At 33.6% G+C, this 24,909-nt stretch overlaps 1 protein-coding gene and 1 long non-coding RNA gene across 3 annotated transcripts in view; both read left to right on the top strand.

Moving 5' to 3' along the window:
* The window catches only part of LOC145723479 (uncharacterized), an 11,286-nt gene extending 7,737 nt beyond the window's left edge, over positions 1-3,549 (top strand). The window contains exon 2 of the long non-coding RNA XR_014148571.1: positions 63-3,549. This is a non-coding gene — a long non-coding RNA (uncharacterized LOC145723479). The remainder of the gene's footprint in view (positions 1-62) is intronic.
* The window catches only part of DPH6 (diphthamine biosynthesis 6), a 165,054-nt gene that overhangs the window by 31,848 nt on the left and 108,297 nt on the right, over positions 1-24,909 (top strand). The window contains exon 4 of one of the 2 annotated variants that reach the window (XM_081830848.1): positions 3,972-5,543. The exons of the other annotated variant lie outside the window; for it this stretch is intronic. Within the exon in view, the coding sequence (XP_081686974.1) occupies positions 3,972-4,157 (186 nt within the window). The 3' untranslated portion in view covers positions 4,158-5,543. Of the gene's footprint in view, positions 1-3,971; positions 5,544-24,909 lie in introns of those variants that run through there. 2 annotated transcript variants of the gene reach the window in all.

Genomic DNA, 24,909 nt, shown 5'->3' with positions numbered 1-24,909 from the left:
AGAATAAAAAAAAAAAAAAGAAGATGCTACTTCTGACCTTAAAAAAAAAAAAATCAGTCTAGTGGAATTCAGTGCAGGATAATGTGATATAAGACAAGATTTCTTAATCTAGGGGAGAGAGGTGTTTTTGAACTCTGAGATTTTGTGCTAATTTTTTGTATATGTACATTTTTCTGGGGAGAGGTCCAGATTTTTATTATAGTCTCACATTGGTCTCTTCAAAAGTCTAATTACTGTTTTAGCCATCAATTTCAGAAAACCTTGTAACCTGAGGGTATTCATGACTACTCAACTCAGGAATCAGTTGGCCTTTGAGCCTGTAGCAGTACTGTGCTAGGTGCTATAAGGTCAGAGGAGCCCTCTAGGGCTTAAAAAGAGTAAAGAGGAGACTAGAATGGAGGTAGCACCTGAGAACAGATGAGGATGACATGCATCTCTCAAGAAGGATATTAAAATTTCAAAGAGAATAGAGTGCAAAGTGGTATCTTAAAATTTCAGGTAGGAAGTGATGGGGACCAGAGAAGGAGCAATAGACTTGGGGACCTGTACATGGTTTGGCTGGCTCATAATAGACCCTTGGGTTTTATGTTGAAGGAGAATAGGGATTCAAAAGGTGATTTCCTTAAGTGTAGCTTTCATTTTTTGAATTTCTGTTGTGTTTAATGACTTGAGGGAAGTTACTACGTTATACCTTGTTTTATATAATTATTTGCATATACAGTATATCTTCGTTGTTAGCTTATACCTATTAAAGGCAAAGACTGTGTGTTTTTCAATTTTGGATACTCTGCAGTGCTCAACATGAGGCCTTGTCCATGTGAGATGCTCAAAATTTTTGTTATACATTTGCTCTAAGGGTGCCGTTGAGGATTTTTACCATATCTTTTTTTTTTTAAAGACTCATTTATTTATTTGAGAGAGAGAGTGTGCACACAGGGCCGAGGGCCAGAGGGAGAGAATCTCAAGCAGACTCCTTGCTGAGCATGGAGCGTAACACTGGGCTTGATCTCACAACCTTGAGATCAGGACCTTGAGATCAGGACCTGAGCGGAAATCAAGAGTTGGACGCTTAACAGACTGAGCTACCCAGGTGCCCCAGATTTTTACCATATCACACATTCAACTCTGTGACACTCCAGGGGTGGAATTTCTCCTGGTCTTTGTAATAGTTTTGCCTTACTATAACTATTGGACAGTTATTATTGTGTGAACACTGTAAATCATGCAACTCATTCTAGTTTTCTTTTTATATTAATTGTTAGAAAGCCCAGAGCCTTGTGATTTTTTTTCCAATTATTTCTGCATTATAATTTAATTGATATTGTTTATGCAGCACTATCTGTCAGGCACTGTTATACATTATATACATTATATTCTAATTTATCTTTATCAACTCTGGTTTATTTTCTCTATTTTGCAAATAAACTGAGATACAGAGAGGTTAACTAACTTGTCCAAGATTACACAGCTAGAAAGTAGTATGATACCTACTTTTAATCACTGTGTTCTTTTGCCTCCTAGCATGATCTCATGTTATCATGCAGATATTATCATATAATAGTACATATATAGTACATATGTATAAACCAATCAGGCATGTGCGAATTAACAGTGAGACAGAGGGGTGGGCATGTGGTTTGATAAGGGGAAGTGATGTTATTGAGTCAAGGATCAAAGTGATCTATCTGTGTTTGATCTCATCTCATTTCATAGCTCTCAGAATTATTTTAAATTGTTGCTACTTAAAGTGTGGTCTAGGGGCTGGTGCTAGTCCATGAAGTAATTGTTGTTGGTCCAAGGTCAGCTATTTATAGAAATGGAAAATAAGCATTTGGAAACTTTTATAGTTGTTTGAGAGTAATTTTGTATCTGTTGAGTCTAATAACAAAAATGCTTTGTATTTTATATCTTTTTAAAATTTCTTTTTTTTTTTCTAATTTATTTTAATCATATTTTATAGACATTTCTGTCTTCAAAATTTTGGAAAGTAAAAGAAAAAAACCTTGTCTTTAACACAGTTTGAAAAGCACTGTTCTAGGTAACAGCTTTAATCTATGGTTTGTTTGAAAAAGAAAAGACATGCTCTATAGCTTGAAATTATATTCTAATCTAAATCTGTTTCTAAAGATAAAGTAAGAATTAGTATATTTGGCTACTTTGTCAGTTCCTTGGTTCTGTGAGAAAAGGCCCTAATTGAGCTCACTTGGGGGAGAGGGCATTTTTCATTTTTTTCTTATGCTTAGTACTTCTCTCAAGAATGACACATTTTAATTAAGTCCTTGATCCAGGGTAATAATAGCATGAGGAACCTGTCCATCATCTATAGTTACAGTCTGTTTCCATGACTTACCAAAATAGCTAATAAGACAATTAGCATTTTTTGTGTGTGCAAACTGTTCCCTGGAATAACAGAAAATTAAAAAAGAGAGAGAGAGACAACAACAGAACAGTACTGTTAATTCCAGATTAATAGATTAATATAATAGATTTTCCATTTATAGAAAATAAAGGGAGCTTCAATGAGATAATATTTAAACCAGTTCAGTTTTTAATTTTTCTTTTTGGGTAGGTTGGGAAGTCTCCTTCTATAATATGTATGATATGTTGTAAAAGAGTCTCATATGAAGTTACCCACCCTGATAGGGTCTTTGAATGTCTATATAATTACCATCTACCTCTTCAAACTAATCTCTTTTTGGGGATCCTCTAATGTAGCATTTGAGAAGAATTTCTCACTATTTTTTGGATTTTTAAAAGCTGGCCTCCAAATAGAGAAATGGGCTAAGGATATGAACAGGCAGTTCATAGAGAAAGGAATCCAAATGGCCAAAAAATGTGCAACCTCACTAACTCAAAAATGCGGCTATCACTTTGGCAGGATTAAGAAATAATACTGGTTTTGAAGCAATGGGTATCCTATGTGCTACCAGCAGCCCTATAAATTGGTTCAGCCTTTTTGAGGTAATTTGGCAGATCTCATCAGACCCAAAAAATAGACTCTTTACCAAGCATTTCCACTTTGGGAAATTTATTCTAAGGAAATAAAGATGTATTCAAAGATTTAGAAATGGCTGGCAAACTGAATTATGGTGTATCTATATAGCATCAAAATGAAATTATAGAAATATATCTGTGTATGTTATTTTTTTTTTTAAGATTTTATTTATTTATTTGAGAGAGAGAGAACATGAGAAGGGGGAGGGTCCTAAGGAGAAGCACACTACCCTCTGAGCAGGGAGCCCGACGCAGGACTCAGTCCTGGGACTCCAGGATCATGACCTGAGCTGAAATCAGTCACTTAACCAACTGAGCCACCAGGGCACCCCAACATCTGTGTATGTTATTAAGAGAAGCAAATAGATTACCAAAAACCCTGAATGGTATATGATTGTATTTTTGTAAAACTTATTTGTAGAATATATGCATAGGAAAATAATTGAAGGACATATTTTAGATCTGCATATACAAAGTAATAAGAATGATTGTATAATTTTTGCACATTTGAATTTTTAAACGTTTTACCTCTAATGACCATACATTGTATTTAAAGCTTCTTTGTCAAAGATTTGCCTCCATTTTAAAATGCACAGAATGGTATAGGAAGAGAGGAAACCTGAGAATCAACAGGATGTCGCCATTCCCTAGGTTCTTTGCTGAAGGTTCATGAGGAGCCTGTTTTTCTTTCAGAGCTTGTTCTTGAAAGCCGTGTTTGAGTTTTATGGTTGTTGTGGGGTTTTTTTGTTTTTGTTTTTTTTTTCCTGTGACAAATGCCTATCATTTTCTAAACAAGAAAGCCAATGTCCCAGTTAGGTGTGTGGAGTTCTTTTCATTCACTCTCATTCCTGTCGTGTTAATAGTGAATAAGCAGAGACAGCCTGACTGGTGGTGAAAGATGGTAAACCAGCCTGAGGGCTTTTTCTGGTCAGCCCTAAACCTCTGATTGCCACGTTTTCCTAATTTCCCATTTCCAGGGCATCACTAGAGTGACCTTGCTTGCTGAATATGATGCTCCAAATCTCCAAGATTTTCACATGCATTTGGAAGTGGGCAGTCAGGCAATTGTTTACAGGACTCCAAATGAACTGTGCACTCACAGCAAGTTTGATAAACACACATTTCCTCCTTTTATCAGTGAGATTGCAGAATGTGAAGTATGAGTTTCCAGTTTTACTCATTCCCCTCAACCCTTTTCCTGTTTAAAAACTTAGACATACTAATTGGATGCTGATCTGTCCCTGTTTTTTAGTCTGTTTACTGATAGTTGACGATTTATTCTAATACTTACCTAGGCAAGGTTTGGCAGTTCTTTAAAAAATAAACTTCCCATGTATTCAACTTAAAGGAGATTCATCCCAAGGAATGTAATGTGAGCACTAATTAACAGTAATGACTGCTAATCACTTTGCTTTTTATACTCCTTTAGGAGCACTGCTATTATCCAATGTAGTTAAGTAAAATGCTTGTATATGAATCAACAATGCTGCATCCTTTTAGCAGCTATTGCTCACAATCAAGCTTTGCATAAATTAGAGTTAACTAAAATTGATCTTAATATGCTGCATTTCTTTCTACAATAGTAAACTAAAATATCTAGTTAAATACACTGAATATTAAAAAGACATTACCTGATTTTTTTTTTGCAGTCATACTTAAGGTAGATGAAAAGCAGTATTGCAAATAAATTTTCTAACAGCTTACGACATTTTCTCTTACATTTCTCCAAAATTGCATGTAACATAGGCACAGCAACATTTTAATTTTGTTGTAAGCATTTTATCAGATCAGTGAAAATCAATAGGCTTGTGTTTAATTTTTCTGAATTTGCGCATTTACTTCCTAGAGGATCTTACAGTTTCTTTAAATTATATAGCCCATTTATATAAATTTGGTTCATAGGATTGTGCATTCAGTGTTCATTAAAAAGGGTTGTTTTATTATGTTTGGTGTGTTATTAGACTATTATAAAAGCTTTCTGTTTATTTACATGCATTCAGCATACCTGCAAACCACCTTGTCTCAGGAGGAGACAAAGCGCTTAAAACTCATAAATTAATAATTTAAGGGAGCAATACTCAAGTAGCATTCTGGTTAACTTAATAAGTTACAGCGTTAGAGTCAGTGCTGCCTACTTTAACAATGCTTTACTTTTGACTTTTATTGGCTGAAAATAACTTGTTAAACCGAGGTTTTTGTCATAAAATGAAATCTACGTACCATCTGAAGCCCCTGCCCCCTTTTTTGATTTATGAGTAGGTTGACATATTATTGAAGAATTTTTAACACTTTCACAGTTCTGCGCTTTGATTTCAGAGAAGGTGCTAATCTCTCTGGAAGTTTGAGAGTGACAAAATGAGTTGTATACTGTTTTTCTAGGGAATTTGAGATTCTTTATTAGAGGCCTTTTATGATGACACCTGTATTAATGTTGATTTATCTAATATGTGATGTGATGTTGTGATCTGATATGCATAAATGAGTATCCTCCTTTCTCATTTTACATGTTATCTCTAGTTGCCTGGCCATGATGTAATTCTTACAGCTAATGTTAGTGTTTCTACAGAGGTTGAGCAATTTGAGACATTATTTTTAAATTACCAAAATAAAATAACTTTCTTTCATTTTTGTATTATTTGTAGTATCAGAAATCTGAATTTTTGGTGAATAAGCAAGTGGAAAAAATTAAGTGGTAGTGTAATAAAAAGTTTTATATTTTATATATTAGTCTTATTGTAATACATCGCAAACATGTATTTAAAAAACCTCTGGCACTGTACTTAATTTAGTTTCAAAGAATTGTAGCAGGAATGATGTGAGAGAACAGAAAAATGTACAGAAGCTTAATTGAATGCTATTCATATCTAATTATAATATTTGTGAGTTAACTTTTAAATTTTGTATCCCAGTACTATTGCACAATAGCACGAAAATGCATGTCTATGAGGAAAAACCTGCTTTTTCTATTTTGCTTTGAGTTTGTTATGTGTGTAACAAAATTACGTTTAAAAACGGTGAGGATTTCAGTTTTGATTCTTTTTTTGTTTTGTTTTTTTTTTGCAGTGTGTTTACTTTCACGCAAGAGTGATTGATCTGTAGCTGTCATTTTACCCAAAGAGGGGACAAATGGAATTGGCCTTTTAGACAAAAGTATGCAAACAGACTGCATTCTTTCTGTTGATAGAATTATGGAAAGATTGCATGAGGTGCCACATTCATTTTCCTATTGATTGTAAAAAGGATTCTGCAATGGGCTCCTGTTTCCATTGGATAAGGAGGTGCTATGATTAGTTACCTTTCTCATGAAAGCACTACAAAAGGAAATGCAAAATGTGTGCGGTGCAGTGTTCTCAATTTGACAGTTGTTTCTGTTAAGTTTTTTTTTTTTTTGTCCCAGTGAAGTCCAGCCTATTTTAAAAAAATATACATTTTGGTTTTATCCCTTATATTAAGCTTGGTAGATTTCCATGCATTTGACCCTTTAAGAAATTGTTATGTTATAGTTTTTCTAGGTTTCTATTGTAAAGCTTCAAAGCTGATGCAACAGTGCCCTCTGTAGTCTTTTAGTGAACAGTAGATACATGTAGATGATTTGAAATATTCAGGTAGGAAGCAGGATATTTAAATTTAATTTTTGTGCAGACAAGAGACTCCTTTTTCCTAAGTAGACATTCTTGTTTTTCACTAGCGGCTTTACTTTAAACAAAGGGAACAAAGGACCATTCTGAGTTTTCATTTAGAATTATTGGCTACCTCTTGTTGTTACCCAGTGGTAAATCTCAAGTTTTATCAGACATTCATCAGAGTAATTTGAGATAGAAGGAATCTTACAAGCTGTACTGTCTCTTCATGAAATATCTTTTTGAAGTTGAGTTCCAATAGGAGTATTTTAAAAAATAATTTAGTTCCTTTGTACTCATGTCTTCTATTTAATTAGAGCCTAAGTGGGCTGCCTAGAACTTAACTTTTACTTGTTCCTGAATTGGGCAACCCAGTCTTTATACAGGACATTATTTAAATTCAAACCAAGGGAGTTACACAATGTCTAAAGTATTTGTCATTCATTAGCATTGATTTAAATTTTAGATTTGCCTTCCTTTCTTTATTGGTTACCTATTTGATTATATATATTGATAGCTAAATTTTTCATTGTAAACACAACTTTATGTGAAGTTATTAGATAATAAAAGCAGATGTCATATTTAGCTGTGATTAGAAGTGAATAATTCCATGGGCTAAGTTTATTTTGCTTCTGAAAGTGTTTTAGTAAAAAGGGCATGGGCCCAAATCCTAGCTTCTCCATGTATTCACTATGTAATGGTGAACACATTTCTGATTCTCTGAGCCTGCTTCCTTATCTGCAAAATGGGAGTAAAAATAGCTTATCTTTTGAGGTTTTTGTGAGGGATTAGATATAATATATATTAGTTGGCCAAGTTATTATAAATGCCCAAATGGTTACTGTGTTCCAAAAATCACAGCGTGAAGGTAAATGGCATTGTTTTATACAAGGAAGTTTTAATAAAAATCTAGAACACATTTAATGTACTTTAGATTTTTCAAAAATTTCCATCTAATAACTTCTGATGGTTTATGTGAATCCGAAAGCTGACATGGCATTTCTTGGTAATGTGGACTGATAAAATGAGGTGCACATTAACTTTCAATTCTTTACAGACTTCATCCCCAAACTTCTTAAATAAGCCATGTTTATAAACTCTAGTGGACATTTACCCACAAACCAATATTTGGCAACATGTGAAAACTGATAATAAATGAAACTCAAGAAAAGAGTCTTTTTTTTTTTCCCTTAGTGTATCTGAGAAAACTTAGGATACTTTTCATTTGCCTGTGTTGTCAGTAGTAGTCTAGAGCCTTTCTTCATATTTTCTAGGTAAGTGGATTTTGCTTTCTCTACCCAGTTACAAAAAAAGACTGATTTATAAAAATAGATGAAACTGGAGCTTTTCTGGTTGAAGTGAAGATGGGGGCCTAAAGTCTCTCTTTGAAGGAACAAAGTTTAGAAACCACTTTACTGTACCATATACGTATATGTGTGTGTACACATATGTTCTCTCTCTCTTTTGTGCAGAGGCTTTGTTCTTTGGTTTGAATTCAAAGCAGCTAATTCTTTACCTGGCACATAAAAGATGCTCAATTAATATATGCTAAATACAGAATTTTTTAAATATCAGGCCTTCCCTTACTGACATAGAGGATTTGAGATACCATATGTATTAAAATGCACAGTTTAGTGTGATATTGCACTATTAGAGTAATTGTTTCTATGTGAACCATTTAGGCAAGCACATTTCAAGTGTAATTCACTAATTTATTTTTTAGAAATTAACTTTTGACTACAAATAATAATGGGAAATGAATAAAAATATTCAGAACTTGTCTTCAAGATGATTAAAAGCTATTGCATTCCACAGTGATAGATTTAGCTATAGATTCAGACACTTCAAGTGACCTGATGATAAAAATAATCTTGCACAAAGAACTTGTGAATTGAATTTTCTCAACATTGAGTAAAGCATTATTTTTCTTGTAGAGTTCTTATTTGTGCTTCATATTAATTTTGAATCCTGAGTTTAATATTATAATAAATCACATTGTTTTTAGTATATTACTTGGGTTAAAATTGAGAACTGTGGAAGTAACTTTTTTTTTTTAAACATTATAAAGAAGGAACCAATATTTTAAACCGATAGAATGAGACTGAACAAGCTTTTAATAAACCAAATATGGTAGTTTAAAAAAAAAAATACTGACCAGTTGCAGTAAGAATCATGTTTAAAATTAAATTCTGGTTTATAAGACTGACAAGATGCTGTCTACAAAAAAAAAAAAAAAATGAATAAGGTATTTTTCTTTGCAATGAAAGTACCAAATTAAGAATCTGCTTAATTAAAATAATGATAAATGTAGATTACATTACTGAAGACAGTGAAATACAACTGCTCTGTCTAGTGAGAGCCTGCATAATTTACCAAGACTGTACAAAGAAGCAATGGAGCAGCCACTGCAGACTGTTAGAGGAAATGTCCTGTTTATTCTACATACATTTCTTTTTTTTAATTAAAATGTCAATGATAATTTTATAGCAGTCCTCCAAAGAAATCCTTTAAATTTCTTCAAGGTAGTAGAATATGAGACAAGATCATTGCTGCTGAATGAAACAGATTAAACCCAAGAAAAAGTAACATTTTATTCTTTTTTATTAATTTAGCTTTCTTTATTATGAGTTAATGAGTCTTCCATGAGAGAATTGTGGCAAAATCTTTAAATATACATTTTATTTATTAATCTTTGAGCCACAAGCAAGATTTGGATGGGGCTATAAGTAGCATTGCTTATACATAAAGATATAGGTATGTATATTGTGGAATTCTCAGGGTGGGACAGACAGCTCTGGGTATATCAGGATTAACTGGATGGTATTTCCTCCCCACCTCCATCACTGGATTGTAAGAAGGGACAGTATGTTGCACGTATCAGTGTCTAGAGACCAAAAAGGTTGAGAACCCGTGTTACACACTGTATATTTTCATCTTTTACTTTAATGATGTCCAATGATATCTTTATAATTACATATATTTAGGGAAATCAGTATTGTGTGTAATAAGAAATGCTTTTTTGTTTTTTGTTTTTTTGCCTACAAGAGATAAGTGGGGCTTCTGGAGTCAGACGTGTCTGTGTTCTAGGCTCTACCACATGCTACCTATACAACCTTGGTTTAGTTAACTTCTCTACACTGTGGCTTTCACATTTGTAAAGTTGGGGTTAGCGATAGTACCTACATCATAGGATTGTCATGAGCATTTAATGGGATAATCCATGTAAAATAGATCATAAAGGAAGCCTCAATAAATGTTAACTATTACATTAATAATAATAATAATAATTTTTTAAAAAGATTTTATTTATTTATTTGACAGAGAGAGACACAGCGAGAAAGGGAACACAAGCAGGGGGAGTGGGAGAGGGAGAAGCAGGCCTCCCGCAGAGCAGGGAGCTGGATGTGGGGCTCCATCCCAGGACTCTGGGATCATGACCTGAGCGAAGGCAGACACTTAACAACTGAGCCACCCAGGCGTCCCAATAATAATAATGTTAACTAATGTTAATAGTATTGTTAATATTAATAATATTATCCAAGTCACTAGATAAAATGTTTCTCTTGCATGGGAGCAATGGAGCATTGCTCATTCTTAACTAGTTTAATAAGATCATTTTTATCTGTCATGGTTTCTCTGTTGATCTGGTTCTTAGAGAAGCTAACTGTCCTTCTGTGAATTCAGGAATAGTGTGGTAGAAATTCTCTTGTTCCTTATTTTGTCTTTGTCTTTCCTCTTAGTCATTCATGTATCAGTTGCTTTGGCATTGGCAAATATCAAGTCAAATTATGTGCATTTCAGTATGTTTGTTTTGGACTTTGCTTTAGCTGGATACCAACTGGAATTAATTGAATATTTTCCACAGTTCAGTTTTTCTATAGGGGCCCATCTACTAAAATCTTCTTCTTGGGAAAGCTTTGTGGACAGAAAATGGGCACATCACCAACATTTTGAAAAGTTTATATGAGAAAACAATATGAGGAACTTCGTCAGATGATTTTATTCTATATGCCTTTTTCTTTGAACTTCAATAAAATGATAAATTCTAGAGGTGCAAAGATAAGAAGTCACACAGTATATAACTGTTATTCATAATGTTTACACATGCTGTATGAGTTGCAGAATGTTAATATACTTTTTTTTTTTCTCTTGGTTTGTTGCAGGCTTTTTTCTAGTTGCTGGAGATGTAGATTAAGGCGCAGTGCCTATCTCAAGGAGGGAGAAGGTTACTGCTATGTATTCATCACAGTTATTATTTGTGGTGAATTCTTTGCTCTTTTAAAAATATTCCATATTCCTTATAGTGTACCTCTTTGTTCTATGACTTGGCATTCATCCTTCCTCATCTGGCCATTGTTGCTGAGTTTCTCCTAAGAATCCTGTGATATTTAAGGCTCAGTATTGCACTATCTGTGCCTATTTGAGAATTATACTTTTGATTCTTGATTTGATTTATACTTTTGATTGATACCTTGAAATAATTTATCATTTATTCTTAGCCAGTTCAGTCTTACAGTCTCTAGGTTTCTTCCTTGTCCTGGTCCTCTCCAATAGAGAGCAGATAATTACATATTAGCATAGTTTTTTAATGCTTCCACCACAGTACTACTGTAAGGTGTTTGCCAAAATGTGAAGTATGATTTAATACTAAAATTAAATCAAACTTTCAATTCAGTGTATCCCAAGATCATTAATTAGACTGTATTTACTTTCCTATTTTAAATTAGTTGTTTTGGAAAGCCAGTAAGTGCCCCCCACCATTACTTAAGGAAGCATCTTCACATTTATTTCAGACATTCTTTAGGGCCATCATAGACTAGATTCTGTCAAAGGCTAGGTAATATTATAAATTTTAATTTTAGGTTAGTATCAGTGGGTCTTGTTTTCAGATGGAGTTTTTAAGCATTTATACTTACACAGAAATTCTGTTGATTAGCCTGATTTTTCCTTCATGCTGTTATGCATATTGTTTCTTCTCAGACTGTTATTTGTGTATATTTTAGACAAAACAATGCTATATAACAGATAAAACTAATCTAGTTTGTGAAGATTTTACATAGTTAGAAGATGTAAACTTATGTTGATGTTTTCTGCTTTATGGTTAATTGATAATTACCAATTCCCTACTGTGTGTAAAATCATTGCATTCACTGCATTATCTGTTTTATATAATGCCTTTAGCATGGCTACTCTTGAACACATGTTTTTATTGATTTGAAATCAACTGATCCATCAAGCAATCTGAAATAGAAATAATTATGAAGCATTTACAACCAAGGAACGTTAATGGAAAGTATAGTAAATTACAACAAACTTACTAATTAACAAAGTAGCTAAAATATTGTTTTATAAAAGATGCAATTTGTGGATTATACACGTTTTTAAGTATATAATTTTCATTATCTGCACAGTTTAAAGATGTTTTAACTCTGAAAAGAAAAAAAGCAATCTTTGTAGAAAACAAAATGAGGATCTATAAATTGTGTTTTGTTATGATTTGATAGTAACCAATTTCTTATATTTAACCCAAGATTTGGAATAAGCCTCCTAAAATATATAAATATAAATGTATTTTGCTTTCTGCAACTATTTGATGCTTTTGCATGGTAAAAATAACACTGGCATTGATGATGTCTCCTTTGCTTTCTTTGTGTAGTTATTAGATTCTAATAGATTTGACTTTTCTCCATTCTTTTATTATACTTTCATTGTCTTTATACTTACCTATCTGTGTTTTTCATCTGTCTTCTACCTTTCAGGTAGTCCAAAAGCTTCTTTCCTGTGGGACTAGGTTCTTAGTACTCCTCTTGCAGACACACACACTTTCTCTATTTAGCGAAATAGCTTTGTTGTAACTTTGCAGCGTTCTCACCCTTGTTCTTCATGCCTTGTTTTTTTATCTGAATTACTCCTTAATATTCTCTGATACTTACAACTGTTTTTTAAATTAAGGAAAAGACATGAAAGTATAAAAAATATGAAGATCTTACTCAAAATTCAGTCATTCAGAGTTAACATTTTGACATATTTCTGCACATATATATTTAATATACTGTCATAGATACACACACACACGTGTATAATCATTTGTATATATAACTTTGTAGACTGCTTTCTTTTAACTTAAAATATCAGGAGCATTTTTCCATGCCATTAAAACCTCTTTATGAACATAATTTAATGACTACTTAATATTCCATCATGTAGCTGTATAATAATTTCCTTAATGATTCCCTAATTTTGTAAATTAGGTTGAATCTAATTTTTAGTATAAATTATAACACTTTGATGTGGGTACATCAATTATTGTCTACATTTAAAAATATTAATTTCTTAGGACAGATTTCTAGATATATAATTAATGGATCAAAGTATATGATTACTTCTAAGACCATTGGTACATATTGCCTACTTGATTTCCATAAATAATATACCTATTTATGCATGCATTATTTATATTTTGAAATTCTAAGTCTTTGTTTAATGTATCTGAAACCTCAACTTGGAATTCTATTTTTACAGTTCCTGGCATGTGGTGAATACAAGCTGGGAGTAGCATTCTGCCCATCTTTGACTGCGTTTTAACTCTTGGAACAAAACCAAAGAGATATGTGTTAGGGCAGCTCAGTCATGTAATGCAAGGCATAGGGTGATTTTTTTCCTCCCCATATTGTGAGAAGTCATTTTCCAGTGTTTTAATGGGATTACATTAAAAAGATGATCAGTTGAGAAGTGGGCTGAATTTTAGTATATTGTACACTAATGTGCGAAGTGGATGAACACAGATAAAGACATAGTAACATATATATATATTTTTAAGTTCCAGATATAATGTTAATTATAACTCATTTTTTCTGACAGGTTCTATTTTGTGACTAGCCACATTGTATTCTCTGGCTATCAACTGGTTTATTTTCTATTGGCATCATTAAGTTTGGCAGTATTTAGAAATTATTTCTAATTTTTCCATTAAATAAATACTGATAGACTATTGGATTAATCATAGGAGATTAATCATTTGGGGTATATATTTTTAATATCAAGCATAATCTTTTAGGCATATTTCACACTCTACAAATTATTATTGCAGGTGTAAGCCATGACTTTATGTTCACTAAATATCCCATAGAAAATATCTTATGCTTCCTTATATTATTAATGTTGGCTATTTTTATTATTGTCATTAAAAACAAAACAATAGTGCTACTATTTTGAATTTAGTGGACTTAGTATAATAACAGTAATAGTACTGTAATAATAGTAAGTTCATTTGTAAGAATAAAACAGGTTATGTTGATTTTATGGTAATTATAACTAAATGATTATTTAGACTTTGGAGAAAGAATATTAGATCACCTTTTTGGTATTATAACTACCTTTGCTGTTGGTCTCTTTGCTTTCTCAGAACTAATTCTTTCTGTGTTTACTTGTATTGTTATATAATTAGTATTAGGGGGTAACAGCTTCTGTGACATACTCTGTGTATGTTATACTTATTTCTTGGTAGTTTCTTGTTAGTGATATGACCAGCATTCCAGCACACTTGGGCTTGTATATATAAGAGGGGCCTGTGGGAGTGTTTTTGAGGGTGATATTGCTGCTTCTCTCCAAGTGGCTGGGTTTTCACATTGTTTCTTCTCCTTTCGGGCTCTAAACATATCTACCTCTGTGCACTGTGCATACTTCGTAGTTCCATTCTCTTCTGATTCTTTTTCCTGTCACTTTCATTCTGTTTTTCCCATCTTCCTCTCTCATCTGCTATATGCATTTGGGCATGCATATGCACACCTCCCTATACGTGAATTTTCAAGTGTTAAAAAACAAAGATTGCAGGGTCTAGACCTAATTTAGTTGCTGAAGTTTTAATTTATATTTTCTCCCTGTTTTCTCTTTCATTATTTAAATTGTGGTCATCTGTAACATTTAAGAGTTTTTATGAGTACAAGCTGTTCGTCCTTAACTGCTCTCTGTCTCTCAATGAAGAATACACGGTGCAACTAGAACAAAATTTAGACCAGGGCTTCTGAAACTTCAATATGTAGATGAGTCATCTGGGCATCTTATTAAACATTCAGGTTCTGATTCAGTTGGTCTGGGTGGAGTCTGACATTCTTCTAACACTTGCCTAGGTGATGCCAGTTCTGCTGATCTGAGGCCCTGCTGTGGGTGGTGAGGTTTTAGACTCTGGTTCCCTTCTAACTGAAAGTATCATTTATTTAGAACAGAAATATTTGAATTTAAAGGTCAGTTTGTTCATACACTTGCTGTAAGAGTCTAATATCTACAAGGATGAGAGCGTACATTTTCTTTTAAAATGTAATTTGCCATGTTTCTACAGTTCTCTAATGTAGGCAATTGTAGAGCCTGGTGATTTAAATGATCTGCGAGTCTTGGATATTCTGTGATGGGCCCCATGTACAGCTTCCCTGATTTAGTTTGCTGCTTAGTGCAGACTAATGATGATGTGTCTTGGGGCTTCTTTTGGCGATGAGATTTAATGATATATTATCTCCCACTGAAAAACTTCTCTTGTGCAAGTTCTGGGAGTGAGGGTGAGAGGTGGGAATTGGGACCAGGGATGGAGGCACCAGTGTAAAGGAGAATTGGGTTACAGCAGAGAAACGCTTTGTTCTTTCTCATCCCTATGGTTAGCACTAGGAGAACCATGGACAGCTGGATTGAAATAAATTACCTGATGAAAGTGAGAAAATCACCCATTACCTACACAGGAGTTGTTCCCATTATGCTTCTAAATAAGATGTGTTTCATGTCTTTTAAATAAAGAGATCCACACAATTTCCTGTACAAAAATGGACAGCTTCCGGCAATAAGGACGTATCAGAACCTGCAACAGAGTGACTAGAAGATGGGCTGATTTTAGAACAGAAGTGCTATGGCCAGCTTCTGCAGGTTGGCCCGTTATTTGCAATCCATTAGTCACCATCAAAACACCTGCATCTTTAAAGTGGGTAATTGTAAAGTAGCTTGAGTTATAACATTGTTGAGGAAAAATGATCAAATTATCTAATGTAGTTGGTTCCTGAGGTGGCTGAAGCCACGTAGTCTGTTATACACTCAAAGGAAAAAATGTGGGAAGCCTTTCTCTTGCCAATAAGCACCATGTTTGAAAATTAATTGTATTTTAATTTATGACCAAAAAAAATTTCATCTAGCATGGATTTTGCTTTTTCAAACCGTTTCAACCATTATTTTAGAACTAGGTACAACATTTAAGTTATATTTCCAATCTTATTTGTCGATGTATTTTCAATGAATATAGATTGCCCTTTCTTTAGGCAGCCTACATTTAAAAAGCTTATGTTTTGCCATAATACAGTAGAATTATTTGTGGTAATGTTACAAGTCTCTAAACTGCATGAACATTATCCTGCTGTTTTATTGTTTTATAATGTAAAAGTAAATGCAAGCATTAAGAAATGTGCAGTGCTGTCAGGCTCCTTCAGGATTTAAGAAAATTGCCCCAACTATTGAAGAACTGAAAATAATCTTTTAGGTTGCAAAGAGCAGTTGTTATAATATTGCCTAACATTTTGCTTTCTTTTTACTCTAACCATGGTGGCGATTTGAGTCGAATACTAGAAGAAACTCAGATTTTATTTGATTTCAACAAACTGCTGTTGCTTTGTAAGAATTACATATAAAACATCATGGTTAAAAAATAGGAATAAAATAGAGGACTCATTCTTATTAACTTTGCATAAACCTGAACCATAAATCTGTTTCCTGCAATGCTAAAAATTTCACAGCTCAACTTCTTGATCCAATTTATAAATTTGATAAAATAGGCATAAATAGTATATGTTAATCACAAAACTGAAATTATGTTGCCCTGCAAGCTCTTCATAAAAATGAAACAAACCTACATATAAAATCTTAAAGCCATGCCTTCCAGAAAAGTTCTCAAGAAGCATTTTGGATTTTTAAAATGTAAAGAAGGAGGTATTCCTTATGGTTCAAGCCTTTTTCCTATCTGTTTTAAAATATTTCCATTTAAATGCAGATTTTGATTTTCCATCTGGGACTAAGTAGAAACCATTCTATTATACTACTAAAAGAATAATCCACTTTAACACAACATTTCTCCCTAAAGGGATGGTCTTTTCTAGTCATAAGGTATTATTTTTCTCAGAATGATATTAACATTCATGATGTAGCGATTTTATCTTGATTTGAAAGATGTTTTGTTCTGGCAGTAAAAGGGATTAGGAGAATGTCCTTTGTATCCTGTTGCTAAAAAAAAATAGCCTTACCTAGCTCAAGATTAGGTATTAGTAATTTTCAAAGAGTTTTGGGGTGGGTGTATGGTTTATACTTTTATAACATTAAAATCTTTAGGCCCAGCAAAATGGAAATGACCAGATTCATTTAATGGAATTCTTAAGCATTGGGTTGTACAAATATATTTTTTAACAGATCAAGTAGCATGTTTGAAAATTTCTGAACGTGTTATAACATTTTTTTGCTTTCATTTTCTTTTGCCTTGTAAAGAAGCCTTTTGGGTACATAAAAAAAAGTGTTAGAGCAACTGGTTACTGCATTCAGTGTTATAAATGTGTTGATTTTTTCTCACCTTCTAAATTTATTAAAACTTTAAGATAAAGAGGGATTACATTAATTAAATGGAACGTCTCAGAAGAAGAAAGGCTCTATAGGCCTCTCTGCTATTTGTTGGGCAAAGTCTTGGCGTGCAGAATGTAGCTATCCAAGGCTTAAAGCACGTTGGGACCCTGTGTAGGATGCCAGCACCATGCCCCTAGGCGCACTGTCATTCAGCCCGTGGATTAATTAACCAGAGGCTGCAGAGGCTCGTGTTTTCAGTCAGCCCATTCTTGAGGCAGATAATGCAAGGTTTTTAAGACCTTGAACATTCAAAAAAGTTTTTTTCTTTACAGAATCAGAGTGTGTAGTGACACTTATTCTAGGAATCTTGAAATATATATATGGTATAAGATAGATAGATAGATAGATAGATAGATAGATAGATAGATAGATGATAGAGGTATTTTTTCTCTTTGCATGTGAGTGATTTTAATGGATTAAAAACTTTAAAATCCAACCAGAGTATGACATATATAACCCCTAAGGAGATAATTTTTCTAGTGGCAGTGTGCATCCTTAGAACTTCCTAATTAATGGATTTATTAAATTACACTGAGTAGTGGACTCTTAATTATGATTAAGACTTAGGAGATTTCAACAGAGTCAACTTAAAAAATACATTTTTGTATCTGATCGTAAACTATGCTCATTCACATTTTCATTAAGATTACTTTTTATCTTCAGCAAGGACATTTCTATTCATACATGCATAGAAATATTTCAAGATGAACGAAGATTTTTACACTATAGTGTTTTGTTTAAGCAACAGTTTTAACTTTTAACATATCTTACCTGTATATTACATTCATCTTTAGGAATGAATACATTAAATTTGGTTTTTTTTAGTTTAGCTTATTTTATAATTATATTAAACATTATTGATAGCTTATGGATAAAATATTAATAACTATTTTTTAAATATAGAGCAAGGTCTATGTTGATCAGATAATGTTTTATTTGTGCCTTAAAATGAGGAAAGAACGAGGACATAGCTAAATGCAAAAAAAGCATGTTTTCATTTTAATTTTTTTAGCAGTGTAGATACAACTCCCTCCCCCAACCCCCAGCCTTTTTTCCCTGACACTGTCAATTTGTTAGCGTTCTCACCGGAATTTATTTTGTTGTAGTAAATAAAAGACAAGTCATTATTAAACAGATTTTGCTGTTAATTCAATGTATGATTACCCTTTGCCATAGGTACTTTTAAGGGCTTTTATCCAAAATAAAATTCATTAAAAATGCAATTAAAAAAATCTATTGTTAATGACTGCTTGAGTGACTGGTTCATAATTGGCTCATTACAATAAAAAAGCAACTGTTTAAAAATCCTGACAATGAGATACAGTACAGGGTGAACAATTCATTGTAAGGCCCTATGTGATTACAGGATCCTGAAGGTGAAGCAGAGAAGCATGCAAATCTGAGACTCCAGTACAACTTTCTCTTTTACACCAGTACAGTGAGTTCAGGTCATGACCTAGCATGGGCTGTCGAAGTAGGAGCCCCTCTTATTTACAGTGTCTCACACTGAAGAGTAAACTTAGGTAATATATTCCACTTTAATGCTAGCACTCAGACTCCTCTTTGTTTCCCTTCCCCAGAAATCTTTTCAGTTGACTTAGATTACAAAGTTGTAATCAGGAAATCTTTAGTTCTGTTGGGGCTAAACTAACAAAGACAATATTGTCATACAAGCCATCATTATTACCTGCCCTTTTGTTAATGCAGGGAAGCATGTAAATAGCTCTTTTTCAAGCTCCAGAATTTTTATTTAAGCATTCCTAGAGATTTGTTTGTGTTCCAGTATTTTGGAGATTTATTATTTGTATTAAATTATTTTTAATTAATTTTAATTCATTGTATTTTTAGGCCATCGATCCTAAATAAGATAAAAATATAAACTTGGTGATGTAGGAGGAAAAGTAAATTGTGCACGATAAGGTTTTTCTTAACAAATCAAAGTTTTATTTCTCTTTTGTGTCTTGGACTTGGCATACTATGGTTTTAATAATGAACTTTGCTATGTTGAATGTCAGCTGTTCTCTGTAGAGTATAAAATCTTAAAAATCTGACAAGTGTAAATAAGAATGGTTAATAAATTTCTGTTCAGAGTTCCATATATAAGGCAAAAATTCTAAGTTCCAACAGTAGTTTAAAGGCTGTTCTTTAATGAGCCCTATATTTCCAAAATGCTTTTCCTGTTTAAGGCTAGAAAAACAGTAAAAGTTTAAAGACTGATCACTCCTGCTTTTGTTTAGTCTACAGCAGCAATATTAATGTTGCCTTTGTGTTCTGGTGAGTGACTTAGGTGTAATTTTTCATTATATGTATTAAAAGTTGAATTATTTTGAACTCTGAACTTAGACCAGCCCATATGTGAACCCTCGCATATAAACAACACGGTAACTTTAGGATCAGAATCACTCAATACCACTCATATTATTAAATGCAATCAAAGAATGTTGATACTAGAATTTAATATAAATTAGGAAAAAACTGTCAGTGAGATACTCATCAGTTTTTAAAGAAATAAGACATATTTAATTAACTTCATCATAGTGTAGATAACCAAACTGGGTATTTCATCATTTCCCTACTCTGTGCTACTTTGAATTCCTCTCATCACCTTATTTTGTAATCTTTACTTTTTTTTTTTTCTTAGTAGAATTAAGAGGAAATGCTTGCAGAGGAAACAACCATTTAAAGCATAGTGGAGGGGTGACCAGGTGGCTCAGTCAGTTAACTGGCTGCCTTCAGCTTGAGTCATGATCCTGGAGTCCTGGGATGAAGCCCTACATTGGGCTCCCTGCTGAGCAGGGAGTCTGCTTCTCCCTCTGCCCCTCCCCCTGCTCATGCTCACACGCGCTCTCTCTCTCTCAAATAAATAAAATCTTTAAAAAAAACATAGTGGAAATCACATTGCTTTGTGGTTGAGTTTTTCTTTAAAAATTTACTTTATGCAGTTTACTTTTATTCTTGTAAGTAAAACTTAAGAGGAATGTGTTTCCCACACTTGAGGCTCAGCGAGACAGCTTCAGTCCACCTCACATTTATATTTAGTCGGGCATGTAAGCTGATGTTGTTGTGATTTATAAATATGATTTAATAAGCCATTTGGTAAATGCCATGACTGTGTCATACCAGAGCCAAAATATTTTATATATCAAGGAATCAGTGTGGGGAAACTATTGAGACTTAACAACATTTCACTGTTTAGTTCATGGGGATATTTTGTAGTAGTTACAATTTGACGGCTATTCATTATCAAGTTTTGTGGCTTAGAGATAGGCCTAACATTTATGGCTTCTTTTTGTTTTCACGTATTTTATTATTAAAGATCGCTTGTTTAGATGGTAGATTTCTTTGCTCAGTGGCACTTCAAGAGAAAGGGTCTGTACTTGTATTAATATTTAAACAAAAATATGCTGTGTGTGTTGCTAAGTTTTTAGGCATTTCATGGGCAAATAATGATTAATTAAGATTATGGTGTTTCCTATGATGTATTATGATGTATTAATTTACCTTCCCATGTCCAAGGCACATTGATTTTGAATATTAAAGAAGAGCTACATCTATTCATTCATCATATGTGTTCTGAGTGACTGCTCTTGTTCTGGGTACTGAATACAAATATCAATAAGATAATGTCGCAGCTCTCTGAGAGCTCATAGTCTAGATTATTAATGACAATACAATCTTATATTGTGATAATAGAGTTATTACTTTTTTTTTAACAAATATTTTGGGAACATAAGAGGTAGGAGAGGGAGATTAGCTTTTACCTGGGGAAGGGGCAAATGGGCAGTGGGATAATACAGATGAGTAATGATTCATCAAGACAAGAAGATTAAAAATGATTTTCCAAACTGAGAGAACATTATGTGTGGAGCATGGGATGTGACAAAGTATGGCACATACTTCTTAAAGTTTGGTGACTGGAGGGTATGTAAAGGAATGGCAGGAGTAGGAGTAAGAAGGTAATTTGGGAACAGGTTATGACGAACCTTGTGTGCTTTACTGAAGAATTTGTAAACCCCATTCTGTAACTAATGGAGAGTCATTCAAGATTTGTAAGTTAAGAAGCAAAGTGGATAGAGTTGTATTTTGTAGTAGGGTAGAGGAAGCATAGGAGAGGAGAGTTGGAGGCTGGGTCTTTCAGATATATTGAGATTAAGGTATCTTAAAATAGGAACTAGAAAAAATAGGGAGAAATCAAGACTAGATAAATTGATGGTAGTGATCATCAGCATATAATTTATAATCAAAATCATGTGAGTAAGTATGGGGATAAAGTGTTGCATAGTGGGAAAGAACATGGACTCAGATACCAGGTTTCCCAGCTGCCACTTTCCAGCTATGTGACTTTGAGCAAGTTATTTTACCTCACTGTGCCTCAGTTTCTTCTTTCATAAAATGGGGATAAAAATTGTCTACCTTATGGGGTGCATGGCTGGCTCAGTTGGTAAGCATGGGACTCTTGATCGTGGGGTTGTGAGTTCAAGCCCCACCTTGGATATAGAGATTACTTAAATAAGTAAACTTAAAAAAAAAAAATTGCCTACCTTATAGAGTTGCTGTGAGGATTGAATGAGTTAATATAGTGTTGCTTATTATTATTGTTACATGCTGTTATTTAGGGTTGAAAATAGGTGTTTTGTTTTTCCCCCATGAAGTGTTCTGTTAAGGAGGAAGAGATGGCTGATCAATAGAAGGAAAGAGTTTTGTAAGATGAGAGAGATTGGGTTGTGTTTATCAATTAAGAAAAAGCAGCCAATAGAAAAGTTACTCAAGGTACAAGTGATTGAGTAAGATCCAGAAGATATGGAAATGATTGTGTGCAGAGCACAGGTTGGTGGGTTAGCTCTAGACAGAAGAATAAAGATATGTTTAGAAATAAACAGAATGATAAAGGACTATCCATCCAGCAGCTGCTATTTTGCTCTGAGATCTTAGAGGCAAGCCATCTCCCTCAAATGAGTAGAGATGATGGAAGTAATTAAGGGATTTGAGGAGAATTTTAAATATTTGGAACGATCTCTTAGGAGAAAGGAAAAGGGGACTGAGGATTGCCAAACTGCCCAGAGCCCATGTGTGGTTGGAAACCAGAAATTTGAAAAGGAGACAATCTTTCAAATTTAATTTTAGTTCAATTGAAAAGAAAATTAAGGATATTTGATAGTAAGATCTCTCTTTTAGGAAGTTACTTGTATCAAAGGTAAGTAATAAATGTATTTTATTATGGAATATATAAATAAAGCATTTCAGAAATTATTACAGACAATAAATGCTAAGTAAAATTTCTATGAGAATCACCCTCTATACTTCGGAGGGGAGAATGCAGCATTACTATACATTTAAACGAATACAGCTGCTCAAAGACAATATTTTCTGGGCAACAAACAACAGATGATGCAGTCATTCTATGATGGTCACTTAATATATCAGTGATGAAAGAATCACATGCCAGAAAACAATTTATAGGGCCCTGGGTGGCTCATTTGATTGAGCAACGGCCTTCGGCTCAGGTCATGGTCCCGGGGTCCTGGGATCGAGTCCCACATCAGGCTCCCTGCTCAGTGGGGAGGCTGCTTCTCCCTCCCTCCCTCTGCTCCCCCTGCTTGTACTCTCGCTCTCTCTCTCTCTCAAATAAATAAATAAAATCTTTAAAAAAAAATGTATAGAATCAAATGAATGGAGTCCTCCCACCCTAGCATTAGTAATGAGACTAAGTAGACATAGATGCCTAGACTCCCCACCTAAATGAATTAAAAACAAAATGAGACATCCACAAATAAGTTAAATGTCTGCATAACAACAAAGTGTTGCAGTTTTTCTGTATTATGTAAGTGGTTTCAAGAGTTATTTCATTAGTTTTTTTCCAAATATTCCTTTTTAAGTATTTCTCCTATATTTTATTTTTTTAAGATTTTATTTATTTGACAGAGAGCGAGACAGCGAGAGAGGGAACACAAGCAGGGGGAGTGGGAGAGGGAGAAGCAGGCTTCCTGCTGAGCAGGGAGCCTGATGCAGGGCTCCATCCCAGGACCCTGGGATCATGACCTGAGCCAAAGGCAGACACTTAATGGCTGAGCCACCCAGGTGGCCCCTATATTTTATTTATTAAACATTTTTTAGCATGGAGAATAATCTTTAGAATACTTTCACTTAGTATACATTAATTTATATTACAAAGGATTATTAAATACCCCAATGTCAATTACTCACTGTTTTTTAATTGAGTGCTTATAGTTTGGATTCATAAATAGAAAACAATCAAAACTCTGAATGGGAGATTATTTGTCAATAGAGGAAGAGAGATTGGAAATAGAAATGCAGAGACTCTGATATTGTTTCATTTCCTCTCACTCTGGTAACTACCCAAAGTCTCATTTAATGCTTAACTTTTTTTCTTTTTTAAGTTTTGATTGACAAAAATTTCACGCATGTATAAAAGTAGAGAGAATAGCATTATGAATCCCCACATAGCTGTCTCCAGCTTCAATAATTTTCAACATAGAATGCTTCACTTAACGTGTACAGATTCCTGTGATGTCTTGGTGCCGATATGATAATTAGCTGTATCTTAATTATAAACATAGAAAAACTCATAGTAGCATCTAAAATTAAACATCAGTTTGCATAAACAAGCTTTGAAGGAGTAAGTTTCCCACCCCCATCCCCCAATACTCTAAGTGAGCATTTTAAAGCTATTGTTTTCCAGTTGGGGCCATTAAAGCATCATAATTCTAGGTTATTTATCAAATGAGAGATTAAAGTCAAGTTAAGAATATCTACTAACTACATGATAAGAATTGAACTTATTTTGGGAATGCTAAACTTAGATTAGTTAAGGTCTGGCTTGAGAGCGTCTTTGACCCATTGAATAGTCCTTCTTACCCTGATTATGAAAACTCTTGAGAGCTATTTTAAAATACAGCCACTCTTAGAAGTATATGAACAAAATTTGAATCAGAATAGCTTTCTACTTTTCTTCAGAAGATAAATGTAGTAATTTGAGTTTCTGAAGTTTCTTAATGAAGGAACAAAAATATGATTAGAATTTTATGGTTAATTTTTCAGGAACACATTTCACTGTATTTATTTGAACACAAACAAACAGCTGGGTTAACTTTCCAGAAAAGTAATATGCAACTAATTTTTCTATGTTTTTCATCTTTTATGTGAAACACGATGAAGGTTCCTAGAAAAAGTTACAGTTGTCAGAAATTGACCCATGTCAACAGTTTAGAGAACTAATTGAATTTTTCAGCTGAGCTAAACATTAATGCTAACAGGAATGCTGCTCTGGCATTCATGAGCATCACTTTGCTCAAAAGTAAAGGAACATGATATTAATGAGAGGCATAGTTTTCAACAGAGTGTGATATAAATGTGAGAGGAAGCTTCTAATGTTTTTCCATATCTTAGGTTGTTATTACTATTGATAATTACGAAGTTGAGGAAGCAATTTTTGAAAAGAGAATGAGCAATGAGACAGGGATAAAAGGGGAGAAATAAGTGGGCAATCTTCTGAATGGGGAAATTCATATAATGCATACTCAAACTAAGACCCATTTTTATTTAATGTTAAAAGTTAATTATCACAACAAGAGAGTACATGTTAAAATCTGCTAGCTTAGAAGAGTTTATTCCTAATAGAAACAAGATGCTGGAA

This window comes from Leptonychotes weddellii, chromosome 9 (assembly GCF_054177405.1).
Source record: "Leptonychotes weddellii isolate Sample4059 chromosome 9, ASM5417740v2, whole genome shotgun sequence".
Taxonomy (NCBI): Eukaryota; Metazoa; Chordata; class Mammalia; order Carnivora; family Phocidae; genus Leptonychotes; species Leptonychotes weddellii.
The sequence above is the reverse complement of the archived record's forward strand: the minus strand, read 5'-3'. Positions and strand labels throughout refer to the sequence as shown.